At 41.9% G+C, this 17,979-nt stretch overlaps 1 protein-coding gene across 10 annotated transcripts in view; it reads right to left on the reverse strand.

Moving 5' to 3' along the window:
- The window catches only part of nfixb (nuclear factor I/Xb), a 641,619-nt gene that overhangs the window by 551,343 nt on the left and 72,297 nt on the right, over positions 1–17,979 (reverse strand). The window contains exon 1 of one of the 10 annotated variants that reach the window (XM_048522058.2): positions 170–508. The exons of the other annotated variants lie outside the window; for them this stretch is intronic. Coding sequence (XP_048378015.1) covers positions 170–172 — 3 coding nt within the window. The 5' untranslated portion in view covers positions 173–508. Of the gene's footprint in view, positions 1–169; positions 509–17,979 lie in introns of those variants that run through there. 10 annotated transcript variants of the gene reach the window in all.

Consider the following 17,979-nt stretch of genomic DNA (forward strand, 5'->3'; position numbering starts at 1 on the left):
AGATGGGAATCAATACAATTACAAAACAATTGAAAAATTTAGTTAAACAATAAAATATATATTTTTTAAAATTCACGGTAGCATTGCAAAACGCACACACACGCAGACACACACATAGCCATAAAATGCAGTTCCATTGCATCTGTGTAGGCATTTTTTAAATAGTTACCATTTCAAACTCTCATTACACTGAGGACAGCTCTGCGTTCAATGACTGTACCCAATACAGCGTGAGTGGGTACTCTGCCTCGCACTAACACACGCGCACAAAATGTGACACTTCCAGCAAACGGCTTTATATATTTTTTAAAAAGGACTTAATCATGCACAAAAAGCCTTGGCCAAAATAAAAAAAGAAAGTTCGTCTGATAGGAGGGCTCCTCTGGCCTATTTGGAACAGGCAATGGAGGGAAGGACTGCCGTGTTGGAGCGAGTATGAGACCACTGGCAAAGAAGACTGCAGCTTTCTCTCTCTCTCTCTCTTCTCTTTCTCACTCTCGCTCGCTCGCTTTCTCTTTCCCCACACAATCCCCAACCATTTGCTTGAGCTTTTGCCAGCTTAAGGCCCACCTATTTGGCAAAGTCACGCCTACCAGGCAGCCAATCGACGCTCCTAAAGAGGGACTGTGCAGTCGGAGATAGATTGCAATTTGCCAAATCGGCTGCTTTATATGCAATGAATAAGCAAAGTCCAGCATTTATGAATTTTTCATTTTTTCTCTCTCTCTGTCTGTAGCATGGCAGGTTGGGGGCATCACACACCATTAAAAACACACACAGTCCCACTAGACCCTAACCAGCTGCTCCTCTTGATATGAACCACCAGATTAATGAACAATTTAATTTCATTCTTTTTCTAAAACAACAACATTCCTTTTTTCTAAGCCAAGCTACTTATTTCTAAATAAACATAGTGCGGATGGGGGTGAAGCAAATGAACACATAACAATAAAAATTCAGTTAGTCACTAACAGTCCTTCGCACACAGACTTGACTTTACAACATTCATGAATTAGCTGCCACTTGCTGCTGGAGCTGCTCCTGTAATTTTTAAACACTTCCCCGTCACTCTATCGCTGCTGTTCATAAAAATAAAGTTTGTCTAAAATAACCGAACAAAATTAAATGAGGGAATTTGAAGGTTTTCATAATCTAAAAATGTCTGAAAATCTCACTCACTACCTCACTGAAAAGCTGCCACTCGCTCAGAAAATTCCGAACTATCACTTAACTTTTGTTCCTACTTCTTTTTAAAGTCAGGCTCCACAATCCTGGGGCCTGATGCCAGCCTCACTGTCCTGGCTAGAAGTAGGTCAGCACCACTTACATTTTCACTTTAGCAGCCCATCACTGCAATGTTAAGAGAATTGTTAGACCCGCCAACTACCTTAGTTATTGCTAACTTCAAAACCTTGATTGACAAATGGTCTTCTACATTCTAAACATTAACTCATAGTTTCTCCTCCAGATACCTGTTTCGTATTTCCCATGTTAACAATTTTATTCTTTTCTGTCTCTCTCACTCTTTCTCTGAGTAAACGTATGAAAGTTTAGCTCCGCTGCAATTCACTCAAGAGCAGTTGGAGTCTCGAAGGGTGAAAGGAAAACGACCAATGCTTTAATTCAGGAAAAATTCTACTGCTTGGGCCAATACCCTCAAAGCTTTAACTGGTGAATTATATTCTTACCCACCGTGACGCGATTTTTGTTTTGAGTGTCAGCGGAAGCAAATCCAGGAAAATAATATTTCCAAAGTGGAGACACAATTTAGCTTTGCGTGTTTGCATGTGTACTTATACTTTAAACTGAATTTGATTTCGGGGACACCGCACCTCACAAAGGTCCGTGCCAATTTTGAAAACCGCCTTGTCCCACTGTACAATGAAAGATCAGTGGCAGCTCCAAAACCTGACCCCCTTTCTTCTGTTTTTCTGTTCGTCCCCCTCACTTACGAGCGTCTCTACATCGTTGTGAATTTTGAGAACAAATCATCAGCCTTACATGTGTTAACTGGTTCAGATAATTCTGAAATTAAACCTACACATGAGTAGAGTGTGTGTGTGCATGTGTGTGCATGTGTGTAGGGGAGGGTGACAGACACTGTGCTAAATTTATTGGAGTTAATCGCAGTGTGGCCTTGGCTGTATTTATTTTGGCACAAAGCATCATTTACATATAAAATAATTGTTTGGAGTTCTGCAACCGAGATATGCACAACACAAAGAAAAAACAGTATACCTGGGCCCTCGTATTTGTCCTCATGACATATTCCAATTCCACCAAACCAATTCCTCACTCAACATTAACTCCAAGCACTTTTCAAAGCAACTATACGAATCAGTTCAAGTGGGCCCTATGCCCCCCATCATCCCATCACGTTCCCTTACTCACCTCCTCCTCCCACTCTTACACTCACATAAACAATTGTGTTTTCCAGCACAACATTCTGGACACAACATAAACATTTTAGGGACACAACCAACACAGAGCTGAATTTGCTCCTAGTGTTACAATACAGGCACACAAATTATTTTAACCAGTTCATTTAAACCTCATGGAACAGCGCCGCACCCACCCCACTCCCCATCCATACTGACCCATCACAATATTGCTTATTTATTTAACCATTTTTTATTCATCCAACAAATTTCAAATTCAGAATGTTCCATTTTAATTCAACAAAACAATTTTTGTTGTAGCTTTTTTAAACATGGTGTGACATAAACTTCAAAATGTTACAGGTATACCCTGTATGGTCTGATAACAAAGGAGGGTGGGTGTACCTAAAAACTAATCTGTCAATAAAAGTATCACTTTTTAAAATAATGTCTGCCTCTCTTAAAAGCTTATAGAGTGTTATTTTTTCAAATAGATTTTATTCTACAGAAGCAACATTAATATAATTTTGAAATATCTAGAACACACCGTATCATAATTTAAATATAAAACATACAAATAAAAATTGTGCAGATCTCTTGTTGTATGTACAATTTAAAACATGTATACACACACTGTTATATATCATGTGTGGATATGTTTTAAATGCAGATAAATATGTGAATGTAGATTTTATATATCATGCAAGGCATTTGACTAATTATATTCTTGAAGTGAAAATATTATTCCTCACACTTGCCAATGTTTGCACCAATATATATATACACTCTGCTGCCTAAAATTCCGCTTCATCTTAGCATTTATTGCAACAGGCCAGTGGCAACAAGAAAAATAATCAGAAATTAAATATTTTAAAGGATTAGTTCAAACAATTGTATTTAAAAATGTAAATTGCCCAGACATTTAATTCAAAGATTGGAGTCTTTAGGTGCATAATTGAATTGTATTTTTACATTATAGTTGCTTGATATTGGTATTGTGAATATTGGGGGATGGGGGATGGACAGATTCAAATTATACAAATTAGGGGTTAATGGAAAAACCCAATTTAACTAAAATACATCAAACAACTGCGGATATTGAAAATCTGAAGAAGGGTCACTAGACTCGAAAATTAACTCTACTTTCTGTCAGCCTCGCTGAGCTTCTCCAGCAATTTGTTTCTGTCTGTAACTCAAATTAACACATCTTTGCGCACACACGCCCAGCTATTTTATCCAAGATAATTCCCAAGCTAAGTCCACTAACGGATGACACTTCCCATTGACTGAACTGATCATTTGCACGGGACCCCAGCCCACCATCAACCCTTATTCGTAAGTAGTGCCGAATTTAAAAGCGGACATACTCGATCGACTTGTCAGAATGTTTTGAATGCAGCCTGTCAAGAGATATTGCTCCCGATAAACGAGGAAATTTCGCAGTATTTGTGCGAGACATAACTTCCTAATTAACTCCCGCCTATTACTTCCTAAAAATATATAAAAATGTGAAAAGTTTAATGGATTCCTGCTAAATCACAACTACCTGAATATTTGTTTTTTTTAATCTGGGAGTGAAATTGACCAAGCTGATGAAACTCTTTTTTTTCCACCCCTGAAGTTCGAGAGAATTATTTCGAGTTTTTTTTTAGAAAGAGCTCCTTTGTGTGTGAGGAGCAGCTGTGCCTTCAGTGTATATAAGCCAAGTAAATAGTTTGTTTCCGTTTACAAAGCGTCCCCCCGAAAGCCAAGATCAAGAATTCATGAGACGGGCTTGACTGAGCTATCGGCGAGAGCGATGGACCGACTCTCTTCAACAACACCACTAGACCCCCGACCTCCCCAAAACAGAAAATTAAAAATAATAAAGCCGAGAGCCGGAAGTTCAAAAGCGAAACTCAGGTATAGCGGCAGAAAGGGGAGCCGAGAGTGCTCCGATCTTCGGCTCGTCCTTCAATGCTTGAAAGGATTTTTGTGTTTTAAAGCACAACTGTTACTTTCAACTGATAGCCGGGATATAACTAAAATCATACACACACACACAAAAAAGCATAATATATAAATGTCCCTCAGGACGTTAGGGCAAAGGCATTCTGCATCTAAGTCTGATTTCAATTTTTTTTTGTTAAACGTCCCCTCAGGGATGGTATTAATTTTCTGAGGCGGGTTCAGACTTTGTTCAAATAAAAGTTATGTTTCTTGGTACAGAGTTAGAGCCTAAAGCGCAACAGGACTTGAACAATTAAAAGAAGGAAGGCGTTTTCATTTCTGTAAAATAAAAGACTCTGGCTTTGGACAGACTCCGCTGTCCCTGCTTTTAACTTGCGTATGGCTAAGAATTTACTGGCCTGAATGTGCTGTTTCAAGTGTAGCCTTTCCTCTCCCTCCCTACTTTTATCTCTCCGAAAACATTTGGGATTTCTATCCCAAGATGTGCAATGTCCCTATTTCGTCCATCGTCCCCACCCCGACTCCGTTTCTCCCTTTCTCTCTCTCTCTCTCTCTCCCGCTCTCTCCAATGGCTCCCTTCTGGAGATATCCCTCCCCTCAACGTTCGAAACCCAACACTTTTTTTACAGCTAGTTTCCGAAAGACGCCCATTGCCAGTGTAAACTACGCATGAACTCGTCGGAGCCCAGATCATAACTCGAGCATCGCGACTGTATGGAGTAACATGCATCCCAAAATATGAAGATTATTGCTCCACCACCAGCACCAACACTCAAACTAAGACCCAGCAAAACTCCAATCAGACTTCCTTATTCTGTAGATTTTAAACAATTCTGAGCGTTTGGGAAATTGCAAATTACACAATTTATTGCAGTAGGTTTTTTTTGAATAAAAATAATGTTCGTGTCATTTTTTTGCACGACAACGGTTTTTTTGCCTATCCTGGATAACTTTTGAATTATTAAATTTTTGAGGCTTTTAACGCAACTGTTAATCATTCCCTCTCACTCGCCGTGTGAGGAATGGGTCCTGTTAAGGCAGTCTCGGTTCATCCCCCAGGACCGTTGGAGAAGATGGAAGGGGGCGAGATCTATATATGAAGGGTGGAAAGACTTCGTCCCTGTTGAAGCCCGTCTCCCCGCCCCCGCCATATACCAACAGATGAGCACCTGGTTAAGCTGCCCCTCGTCAAAAGGCGGCTAGGCAACCGTGGCCGAGATTTGAAAGGCTGCACCTTCGGGAAGAAAAACGCAAGAACTTCAAGACCCGTGCATCTGCTAAAAATATCCAAATTTCCCGCGGTGCAATCATTTGCACTGAAGGCAAACAGAAATCAGATGGAGATAGTTTAAAGAATTAACGTGGTGGGGGGGGGGGGGGTCTGCGCTCGTGTTGCAATCGTCAAGTTTCGTGCTTTGAGTTTTTGTTTGAACAATGGGTCTCCGGGCAATCGGCTACAGGAGAAACTGCCGGTGAGCTTTGACGGTTGGCGCGCAGCTTCACTTTCCCAATGGGTTCAGCAGAGCGAACTGTGCAAGTTTCATATCAAGTCCCGGACACTCCAAGCAATGTGAAGCAGCGTTTGTAACCAAATGCAAATATTTTCTCGCCATTCCCCACTCCCCAACCCCTTCTCTCCATTCCCCAAGCACTCCCACGCCCCCCAACCTTTTAATACAAGTTAAGCATTTTAAAAAAGCATCCTAAAACTATTATTTACAGGGAGAATTCGGTAGTGTCCTCCCAAACGCACAGGACAGCTCTCAAATCTTCCAAGAGTTTGCCCTGTCGTCTCTCTCTCTCTTCCCTACACCCCTCCACCCCCACTCCGCACCCCCATTTCTCCTCCCCTCCATAACGTCCCAAAACCGGTGTGGACCCCAATCGCCTAACGATGCGTCTGGCTAATATTCCGGACCGTTGCTATTCAAAGTTGGCTGTGTGAATGATTTGCCTGAACTTTGGAACCGATCGGAAGTATGGCGAGTTCGATTCCCGTTTGTGGAAAGCATCGAACTCGTTGAAACGCGCGGAGTTCAGCCCCGCTGATCTTACAAGCCCCAAGTAACATACTTTGAATTTTACACTGTGGCACCGCCAACCGCATTCCACCTCCTCAGTCGATGAGAAGATAGAAATTTTATGCAGGGGATGTGGGGGAAAGGCAAGAGATTGGCACTGGATGATAGAACCGGCGCAAGCCACAGTGGGCCAAAAGGCCTCCTTCCACGCCGTAATATTTCTGCGATAGTTTCCCACCACCCTTCCCCCACAATAAACCTGACGTCCATAGCTCCTTTAACGGGCTCCCAGTATTTGTCTCTACCTCTCCAAACTTGGTTCTGCTCTCTCTTGATTTTACCCCAATGGTAATTTGGGGCCAGTCGCCGAAGAGGGTAACATGAGCGCACTGTACGAGAGGGTGAAGGTACATGTAGTCTCTGAGACTAGTCCATCTGTCATTACCAATACGGACCGTTTCAGAAATAGCAAACCAGCTTATTTGAAGACACACACAAAATCCAAGATGGCAAATTTTGTTTGTAAATATTTCTTTGCAATATGTGCTTCATTTCTGAAAGCCGCGCTCTCCTAAGTTTCGTTGCAAACAATTATGTTTCCAATAACAACATTCTCCGCTCAGCAAAATTCCAGGGGCGAGTAGAAGGAGCAGTCAACTGGCGCTCGGAAGGTTAAAAGCGCAGGTAACTGCCGTCCAACTGCTGCGGAAAATCAGTCACTGACGCTTTCGTTCACTCTCTCCAAAACTTTCCCCTCTACCCCCGAAAATAACACATAAACACAAACAGACAGTCCCACTGACCGTGGCACTGGCTAGTGTTGGGGAGGCGGGATTCGAATTTACTTTGGAAGGTGATTTGGGGGTCGCCTAATGTACTTTGGATTTGTTCTGAGAACGGAACTGTCATTGAAAACGCACGCATAAGGAAGTTACTTATCTAGTACTGATATGAAGGGGTCAGACAAGTACTTTCAACAATACCTCGACCCATTGTTAACAGGACCCACTGGGCCATTTTCTTGGAAATAGATGGAGCTGGTTGCAATTTTAACTTGCACTCAGCTTTTTCGTTGCGTTCCCCTCCCTCAAAGAAAGATAATTTCTTTTTTCCCCATGGTTGCTTTGCTCTCTACCACAAGGTCTCCCAGATCCTGGTTAATCAACTTCTAAATTTCCTCCCTTAAAAAACCTACTGACTGCTGAAAATTTGCATTGTGTTCCCTCTCAGTCTCTTGTGATATTTAAGTAGAAAGCTGATCCCTTTTTAGGTATCTTTTTCTGTAATGGTTGCAGTCAAATGATCCCAGTGATGTTTTCTTTCCATGCAAGCCTTGTTGGGCACCCCAATTGTATCCATTCGGTATTTCCTGTGTTTCCTGCCCCCCACTCCCGAGCACAATATCCACGCACAGCCAAGCATTACTTCCAGCAGGAAACAACACCTCCAACCCCAAATTCCAAAACTAAGAAGGTGCCAGCAAACTCACCTCTCTACATTGCCATCAGAGTGGGCGCATTTTTGTCCCTCTTTTTAAATGTGTTTCTGCATTCCAGTGTGTGCCAGTGTATGCCTGAGTGTGTATTTATGTCTGTAGTCTGTACATTTATGTGTGCAACTGTACATGTATCTCTGTACAAATGAGTTTGTACTTAGAATGATCTGCTTGCATGTTTTGTGTCTTTGAGTGTCTGTGTGTTTTCATCATATGTGACCACCTTTGCAAATTTGTCTGTGGATGTACATTTTGTGCATGTGACTATCTAGTTCTGTGTGTGTGTTTGCACGTGGCATTGAGCGTGCATCTTGTCTCTCTGTGGGATTGTGTGTCTATAGTCCGAATCTATTGCATGTTACTATAGATTAAATTCAGTTGAGTCTTTATGAGTCTGTGTCAATGTGCCTATGTGGCTTTGTTTGTGTTTCTCTTAGGATCTGTGTCAACGTGTCTATCTGTGTGTGTGTGTGCGTGCGTGTTTCGGTATGGGTCTGTGTTTACATGTGTGTATCTCTATAAGTCTTTGTCTATGAGTATTTGTGTATGCATCTATAGTCTGTGTCTATGTGACTGTGAGTTTGTGTTTCTCTATAGGTCTCTGTTTACCTGTGTGTATCTGTTGGTCTGTATCCATGTGTGCATGTGTCTGAGTGTGACTATTTATTTTCTTAAGATAAATTATTAGTTATCAAGACAAAAATAGAAGATTTCAAATACAAACACAAGCAATGGCTACCAAAATAAAAGATGAGAGGATGGGTTGACTTTTATGAAAAGAAGTTTTGCTTCTATTGAGTCAAGTAGAATTTGGAAGAATAATTCAAACTAACAGGTAAAAGCAGATAAATGAAATACAGCTGAGACCTTTCTTAATCCATCAATGTAGACTGAAAATGCATATGAGCGCACACATGTAGGTGTGCATGTATGTAAACGTGTCAATGAGTAGGCGTACATGTATATATGCGTCTATGCGTGCTTGTGTGTCTGTGAGTGATCATGCACAAGTATTTCATTCATCAATATTTAATATTTCATCTGTCCTCTAAATATGAAATACATTGAAAATCTGTGCAGTGATCTCACACTGTTTCAGATCAGCATGCTAACAAACCTAGAATGTTTGAATATAACTCTCTGACCATTTCCCTTTTGAAGAGGCAACAGTGCATCAATTTTGAATGAGTTAATGAAATAACAGACAAAGGAAGATGTCATGCATTATAAACGGGTGTTGATATTATTTCATTTGCTAGATCTATGAATCTCCCTCTCTGTTAATTTAAACACTACCCTGTGAAATTAGCGAACAGGCAGAGAGCCACAAAAATTAAAATCAATTCCTGTTTAGCATGTATTTTATCAAGTCCAAATCCATCCTCTCCCCACACAAACCCACACTTACTAACATACACACTGAGGCAGTCAAACATACAGACATACATAGATGTGTGCACAGAGACACACACCGACAGAGACACACATTAAGACACACATAGAAAGATACAGTCATACATAGTGACACACTTCAAAGCATAAAGCCACTGGTATGTATATGCATGCAGAGTTGGACAGGCACAAACGTTCACACATACTGAGACATAAACACACAGAGACCTAGTGGTACACACACAATCACACATATAATGTGGACATGTACACATATGCATAAGATGCCTGAAACATACTAAGATGACCCATGCAGCTAAACATATTTTATAAAACAGAAAGTTGAATGAGATAGTAAAGAGCAGGATCTGTTTCTTTGCTGGCCTACATGCTGAAGCTGGTGGAAGTGGGCTGTCACTTTCTGCCAGAGATCGGTCCACTTTTAGGCATTCACCTGACACATCAATCTTCAATGCTCATCCCGCTATCTCCCACATGGAGCTACATTTTTACTTCTGCTTTGTATCTATCTCATTTTCATTCCAGTCTTTTTCTATCACCCTTTCCTACCACAGGCCCCAAAAAGTAAAACATGTAAAAATCTCTTCCTCGCATTCATTCAGAGATAAATTAGCCCTTTTTATCCCTTGGAGATGTTTGACAAACTCAAACTCACACTAAACCCTTGCTAAATCCATGCGAAGGTTCCATTTCCAAAGCTGGTAGCAGCCTGCATCTCCACTATTCACCCCTCCACCAACACTCCATGACATAGTACCCAACCGGATGGATGCTCCTGACGGGTTGCCAGACTATTCATAAAGGATATATTCACCTGAACTGGGAGTTCACGCACTTTATTATGAGGAAGACTTGCATTTATATAGTACCTTTACTGAACCCATGCCATTACAAACATTGTTAGATCCAATTTTGCACTTTGAGGTGCAGTCACTTTTTATAGAATCACACAGTACAGAAGGAATATTTGCCCCATTGAGTCCTAACTGTTTCTTTGATAGCATTAGCCAATTAACACAACTCTCCTGCTTTTTCCCCATAGCCCTGCAAATTTTCTCATTTCAAGTATTTGTCCAAACCTGAAAGTTCTTAATCAGTCTGCTTCCACTGCCCTTTCAGGCAGTGCAGTCCAGGTTGCAAAAACTAATTTTACTAAATCTCTCATTGACTTTCTTTGCTCCAAGGAGAATAATCCCAGATCCTTCTACACAATTGAAGTCAATCATTTCTTGTTCAATTTTACAAAATCTCTGTTCCCTCACACCATGGTCTTGGCATTCTTACTCAAGTATGGTTCCCATAATTGGACAGAATTTTCTAATCGAACCTATCCTGTGTTTAATAACAGCTTAGCATAACTTCCTTACTCTTGTGTTATATTTATGAAGCCTGTTATCCTGTCATCTATTTTAGCAGCCGATTGAAATTGTTCTGCTACCTTCAAATATGTGCGTACATGGCTCCAAGTTCTCTCTGTCCCTGCACACTCTTCTATTGTGCAATTTAGTTTAAATTGCTTCTCCTTGTTTGTCCTTCCAAAATATATCATTTCATGCTTTTGTAGAGTAGAACGCGCTGAAGTCAATTTTCACACAGCAAGACCCCATAGACAGCAACATAAGTTCATTCCGGTGTTCTTGAGGAGATAGCTGAAGAGAGAGTGGAGCTGTGGTGGTGATCTTTCAGGAATCGTTAGAATCAGGGAGGGTCCCAGAGGACTGGAAAATCGCTAACATGACACCCCTGTTTAAAAAGGGAGTACAGCAAAATACCAAAAATTACAGGCCAATTAGCCCAACCTCTGATGTGGGTAAGTTTTTGAGTCCATTGTGAAGGATGAGATTCTAAATACTTGGATGTGGATGGTAAAATAGGGCAAAGTCAGTATGCTTCCTCAAGGGGAAGTCATGCCTGACAAATCTGTTGGAATTCTTTGAGGAAGTAATGAGCAGGTTAAACCAAGGAGAACCAATGGACGTTATCTATGTGGACTGCGAGAAGGCCTATGACAAGGTGCTGACAGGAGGCTGCTGAGTAAGATAAGGGCCCATGGTGTTAGAGGCAAGGTGCTAGCATGGACAGAAGATTGGCTGTCTGGTAGAAAGCAGAGAGTGAGGATAAAAGGGCCCTTCTCAGAATGGCAGCCGGTGACAAGTATGTTCCACAGGGTCAGTGTTGGGACCACAACTTTTCACTTTATACACATTAATGATCTTGATGAAGGAACTGAGGGCATTCTGCCTAAGTTTGCAGATGATACAAAGATAGTTGGAGGGACAGGTAATACTTAGGATGCCAGAAGGCTGCAGAAGGATTTGGACAGGTTGGGAGAGTGGGCGAAGAAGTGGCAGATGAAATACAATGTGGGAAAGTGTGATGGCACATGCTTTGGTAAGAAGAATAGAGGTGCAGACAATTTTCTAAATGGGGAGAAAATTCAGAAGTCTGAAGTGCAAAGAGACTTGGGAGTTCTAGTCCAGGATATTCTCAAGGTAAACTTGAGTCAGTAGTTGGGAAGGCAAATGCAACATTGGCATTTATTTTAAGAGGACTTGAATATAAAAATAGGGATGTACTTCTGATGCTCTGTAAGGCTCTGGTCAGACCACATTTGGAGTATCGTGCACAGTTTTGGGCCCCATATTCCAAGAAAAATGTACTGGCCCTGCAGCGGGTTCAGAGGAGATTCACAAGAATGGTCCCAGGAATGAAAAGCTTAACATGTGAGGAACGCTTGAGGACTCTGGGTCTATACTTGATGGAGTTTAGAAGGATGAGGGGGAGAATCTAACTGAAACTTACAGAATATTGAATGGCCTGGGATGTTGGATAGATGTTTCTATTGGCAGGAGAAACTAGGACCTGAGGGCACAGCCTTAGAGTAAAGGAAGACTTTTTAGCACAGAGATAAGGGGAAACTACTTCAGCCAGAGAGTGGTGAATCTATGGAATTCACTGCTTCAGAAGGTTGTGGAGGCCAGGTCATTGAGTATATTTACGACAGAGATAGATAGATTCTTGTTTGTCCAGGGAATCAAAGGTAGAAAGCGGAAGAATGGGTTTGAGAAACTTATCAGCCATGATTAAAGGGCAGAGCTGACTCGATGGGCTGAATGGCCTAATTTCTGCTCCTATGTCATATGGTTTAATGGTCTTATAATAAGTCAGATAATCTGTTCCAGTGATGCTTTGTTGCGTGATAAATATTAGCCAGGACAATGGATTTCCTTCATATTCATCCCCAAAAAGGCAGACTGGATCTCAGTTTGATGGACCATCTGAAAGTCAGTACCACCAGCAGTGCAGCACTCACACAGAGTGTCCTCCATAAGTTTATACACAAGTCTCTGGAGTTGGACTAAAACCTATGACCTTCTGATACTATTGACAGTGTGACCGACTCAGCCAAACTCATGTTCTGATACTAAAAGTGGATATTAGACTGATGTATGAAACTCAATCATCTGCTTACAATAACTTTCTGAACCTGATTAAAAGAATCGAGAGCACTATCTCACACCAGCATAGCATTCCACAACTATTATTCTAGATGGTTCTTTTTAGCTGATTTTTTTTTAATGTTTGCATTGTCTGATTGCAGCTGCCATCTCTTCCAGCCCTCCTGTTCTGTGCTCCTCTAGTTCGGGCCTACTGCACCATCATAATTTTCATCGCTCCGCCACTGACTAGCATGCCTTCAAACACTTGGGTATTCAGCTCTGGAAAACCCTTCATGAACCTTTCAGCATCTCTCTCTCCCTTTAAGATGCTCTTTAAAGCCTACTTCTTCAAAACAATCAGCTGAACAAGTACCTCTTATGGGATTCAGTCTTGTATTCTGTTTGATAAGCAAAATCCAATAAAACTACCAGCTTAAGGTGTAAGAGCAAAAATTGGCCATTCAGTCCATCAAGCCTGCTCCACAATTCAATGGGATCATGGTTGATTTGATAAGCCTCAACTTCACTTTCCTACCTTTTCCCCATAGACTTTGGAGGTGAACTTACAGCTGGTGGTGTTTTTATATATCTGCTATGGAAGTGGTTATATATTTGGAAGGTACTGTACAAGGAGCCTTGGAGAGTTTTTGCAAAGTATCTTTCAGGTGGTACATTGCAGGAGAGGCGTGTAGAACTCAAAAAGTTTATTTATAGCTCAACTCAAAATTGTGAATTTGATTCCAGTTTTATTTCATTTTCTCCAAGGACAACATCCATCCTCACAGATATCCCACATCCGCACAGAAAGACCTTAACATCCCCACAGAGATATCCCACATCACCACAGACTGGCCCCCATCCACACAGATACCTCACATCTCCACATAGCCATCCCACAGATACCCCAGATCCCCACAGAGCCATCCCTACATCCCCACAGCTAACCCCATATCCCTACAGTTACCCCACTTCCCCATGAAAATATTGCCACAGTTTCAAACAGCCATCCCCACAGATAACACTATATCCTCCCCAAAAAATAGCTCCATATCCCCACACAGCCATCCCCACAGACACCCTACATCTCTACAGATACCCTGCATCCCCACAGAGATACTTTCATATCGCCACAGATTCATCCCATATCCCAACATAACACCCCACATTCCCACAGAATTACCCTACATCCCACAGAGATATTTCCGTATCTCCACAGATATCTCCCAATCCCCACGGAGATACCTCCAACCTGCCAGAAATGTTCCAATTGTCGCACGGCAGAGCATTTTGACCTAGAATTGTCAAGGACCATTTTCGTTTAGCCTGTTTGGTTTCAACCGCTCGCACAGACTCTCTTCAGTACATTCAATGTAAACAAAAAAGGCAACGAATTAGTGGCCGTTCAGTAGGCTGTAATTAAACACAGCACTTTGATGGAAAGACTCAACCTGTGGTATCATCTGTAGAGTTTGCTGCCCTCAATTATTACTCACTCTGCTCTCCCCTGTCCATTATAGCTTAATTAAAAATTAAACTAATTACAGGTTGGCGTCTCAGTTTCTCCATTATATTTAATCTGTGTATCTAACCCGCTGGTATGTTCACCCGTCCAATATCATCTCCCGCAGCAGAAACTGAGTAAGAAGCCACAATTGCAAAAAACAGCCAGTGAGCGGCAGATCCATTGGTTCCGGAGAGAGCAAGGGTCCGCCAGCGCCACTATGACCTTGTTAAGCGGAATGGCCTGGTTTTGATTCATATTCTCTTTCACATAAAAAATATCAAGGCTTCGTTTACCCCATATCTGCAGACCCACTGGATAGATCATGTGTTGCAATGCCAATGTCCCAGCCTCTGAGCCGGAAGGCCCGAGTTCAAGTTTCATCTGCTCTAGAGGCGTGTGATCGTAGCCCTGAACGGATCCTGTGTCTGTCTTCTGAGGAGGTCATTGCAGTTTTTTTTTGCTGTGGCAGGCCATAACGGGCAAAAAATGAATTGAGCGTCGTGTTACATTCTTATTGAGTTGAGTTGACCGGAGGGCTTTTTGATTAGATCAGCAGGTAGTTGTGTGTATTGTTCCTGGGTTGTTCAGTTGTCAGTATAGTTCTTTACAGCATTCCAACAACCGAACAACTTTGCAGAAGTATACTGACAACTGAGCAACCAGGAGCGCTACACACAACTACCAGCGGGCAGTTCGGACCTTAATTCGCCCCTATGAGAAGATATTAGATTCACTAGCCAGTGCAGAAGAGTATAATATCATCTGGATTGGAGTCAGGGTAACTATACTCAATTCGCCGATTCTCATTTCCGATTGCCCTCACCCTACATCTTTGCAGCACAGTCAATATCACTCAATATCTCTCTAACACTTGACTTTCCCCGAATTAATCTGGTGGGATTGGGAAATTGGGTGAGGGCATACCAATTTATTGTTTGATCCTCAACTGTGAAGTCAGATAAATTGGCCTTAAAAAATGTCCGAGTTTTCTTTTGTTAAATAATCCCACAGAGAGAGGGAGAGAGAATTAGCAGGCGGCGAAAACAGCGGTTTCTCCTGCTCACGCTGGTCAGATCACAATTAGGCATAGAGAGGACAGTTTCTCATTCACGGCGGTGAAAGACAGAGCTCAGTCTCAGTTCTTTCGCTTCTGTTCGTCCACAATAGCACTGTGCAAGATAGAGCGCTGAACTCAGTCAATTCTCGCCAATCGCTGGTTTTCAAACGTGACTCCAAGTTGAGTCGCTAGTTAGCACAAGACATTGCTGCGGGAGCTGGTTTCTGCATCACCCGTGGATCGGTGGAAGGCATTGTCATTTCTAAAGCTTCAAGACTGTAGGCTTCCAGTCTCAGAATGGAGTTTAGAGCAGGTACTACTTCTAGATTATATTCTGAGCCCAATAGAAAGATTGTTTTATTTGTAGGAAGTTTAGAGATCTTATCTCCAACATCCTGGCCAATACTCAGTCCTGGACCAACATCACTTAACACACAAAATTGCGGTGGTAAGGCCCTACCTCTGAGACAAGAAACTGGGATTCAAGTCCCATCTGCTCCAGAGATGAGTTATAACATGTCTGAATGGGTTTGGTTTGGAAAACATAAAATAATTAAATTAGAACAAACTGAAGATCTGAAACAAATTACTGAAGAATCAGCATCTGAGGAGGGAAAGCAGAGTTAATGTTTCTTTCAAGTGAACTGAGGAGGGATCACTCGACACAAAACGTTAACTGTTTCTCTCTCTACAAATGCTGCCAGGCCTGCTGAATTTCTCCAGCGACTTCTGTAAATAAAACAAGTCAGGACTATATAAATTGTTATTCTCTTTCTATGTGTGGCTTCTTGTGTCCCAGTCCTAGATGACGGTAAGAGGCAAAGCTTGGATCTGGTGTCACTTTTCAGCAGTTATATAAAATGTTGACGGGGTCACTTCTCCATCCCTGATCTCTTTAGAACAATGAAGAATGAGACGTGACTTGATAGAGGTGTACAAAATGATCAGAGGTATGGATAGAGTGGATAGCCAGACACTTTTTCCTAGGGGAGAGGTAGCTATTACAAGGGGGCGCAGTTTTAAAGTGAGTGGAGGTAGATATAGAGGAGATGTCAGAGGTAGATTCTTTACTCAGAGAGTGGTAGGGGAGTGGAATGCACTGCCGGAGAGGGTGGTGGAGTCAGCCTCATTAGGGGCATTTAAGCAGCTGTTAGATAGGCACATGGATAATAGTATAAGGTAGGGGTGGAGGTTAGATAGACCTTAGGTTTAAGGTAAACGTTTGGCACAACATCATGGGCCAAAGGGCTTGTACTGTGCTGTACTGTTCTATATTCTATGTTTGATGGAGCATTTTGTGAAAATTGGCAGCTGTGTTCCGTAAATTACAGATCACCACATTTCAAACATAATTCCCTGGCTGTAAAGTTCTTTGGGAACCGCACAGCAATGTGAGCTTGTCTTGCTTTCTTTTCCATGCATCACAGTCTACAAAAACCTGTTTGGAATCACATTGAGCACCAGGTCCAGTGCACTGCTGAAATACTATCACATTGATCAAAAATATCATGGTCAAATAGAAGTCTTGAAGCAATACTGCCTGTGATACATCAGCATCTTTGATCATGTACGCAGCTCCCTTCAGGGATTGAGTATCGGGTTTTCCACCCTGCAATGGAGAGTGAAAGGCGTCAAAATAAGGCAGGGGTTCCAAATGTTGAGAGGTGGTCTTGTAGCACAGCTTGTAGTGCCAATGTCTCGGAGCTGGAAGCTCTGGTTTAGAGCCCTTCCCGCCTGAAGTCTAAGAGAGAGACATGTGCGCAACGGAACCAAAACAACCTACTTTCAACCTGTAAACATCCAACAGACCAGTGGCAGGTGATAAGAGTAGGAAATTTTCTTGATTAGCCATGTGGAGTGGTAATTTTCAAAGTACAGACAAGAAATCCATGCTGTGAAAACAGATGTCAGCATGTACATGGTCTGCCCCATATTCCATAGGGCATGACCAGGAGAGGAGGTGAAGAACAATTGATGACCCAGTATTTGCCACTTGTACTTCTTTGGAGGCACTCTCTGTGCTGTGGAGCAGGCAATATGTATTGGTTGAGCCCACTTCAGAAAGATTTTTAGCCACCTTGAAAAGAGTCAACATTTTTGGTTCTGCCCTGGTGTAATTGCCACATTTTGGTGATTTTGCCACTGTATAGACAATTGCCTAAACATCCATGAGCATCATGCCGTTAAGTTGTTGAGTTTACAAAGTAAAAGCCAATGGACTCATCCCCTTTGCCTTAATTCTGTACAGTCATAGTCATGCAACATGAATACAAATCCTTTGGTCCAACTCGTCTGTGCTGACCAGATATCTCAATCTGACTGAATCCCATTTGCCAACATTTGGCCCATATCCCTCTAAACTGTTCCTATTCATGTACCCATTCAGATGTCTTTTAAATGTTGGAATTTTACCAGCTTCCACCACTTCCTCTGGCAGCTCGTTCCATACACACACTACACCTGTGTGAAAAAAATTATCTCTCAGGTCCTACTTACATCCTCCTAGATCAGTCATCAAAGTAACTAAAAACCCATGGATGAAGCCACATTACCGTTCATTAAATCTCCCAATGTACTTTTGTATTCTCACACCTAGTTATCTTTGATTCAACACACCTCAAACACACAATCCAAGGCAATTGGTGTAGATCTCAACCCTGTTGCAAAGGTGTTGAAGGAAGTCTTTTACATTTTTTGGACCTATTATGGTTCAATTTCCAA

The sequence above is a fragment of the Stegostoma tigrinum genome, chromosome 35 (assembly GCF_030684315.1).
Source record: "Stegostoma tigrinum isolate sSteTig4 chromosome 35, sSteTig4.hap1, whole genome shotgun sequence".
Classification (NCBI taxonomy): domain Eukaryota; kingdom Metazoa; phylum Chordata; class Chondrichthyes; order Orectolobiformes; family Stegostomatidae; genus Stegostoma; species Stegostoma tigrinum.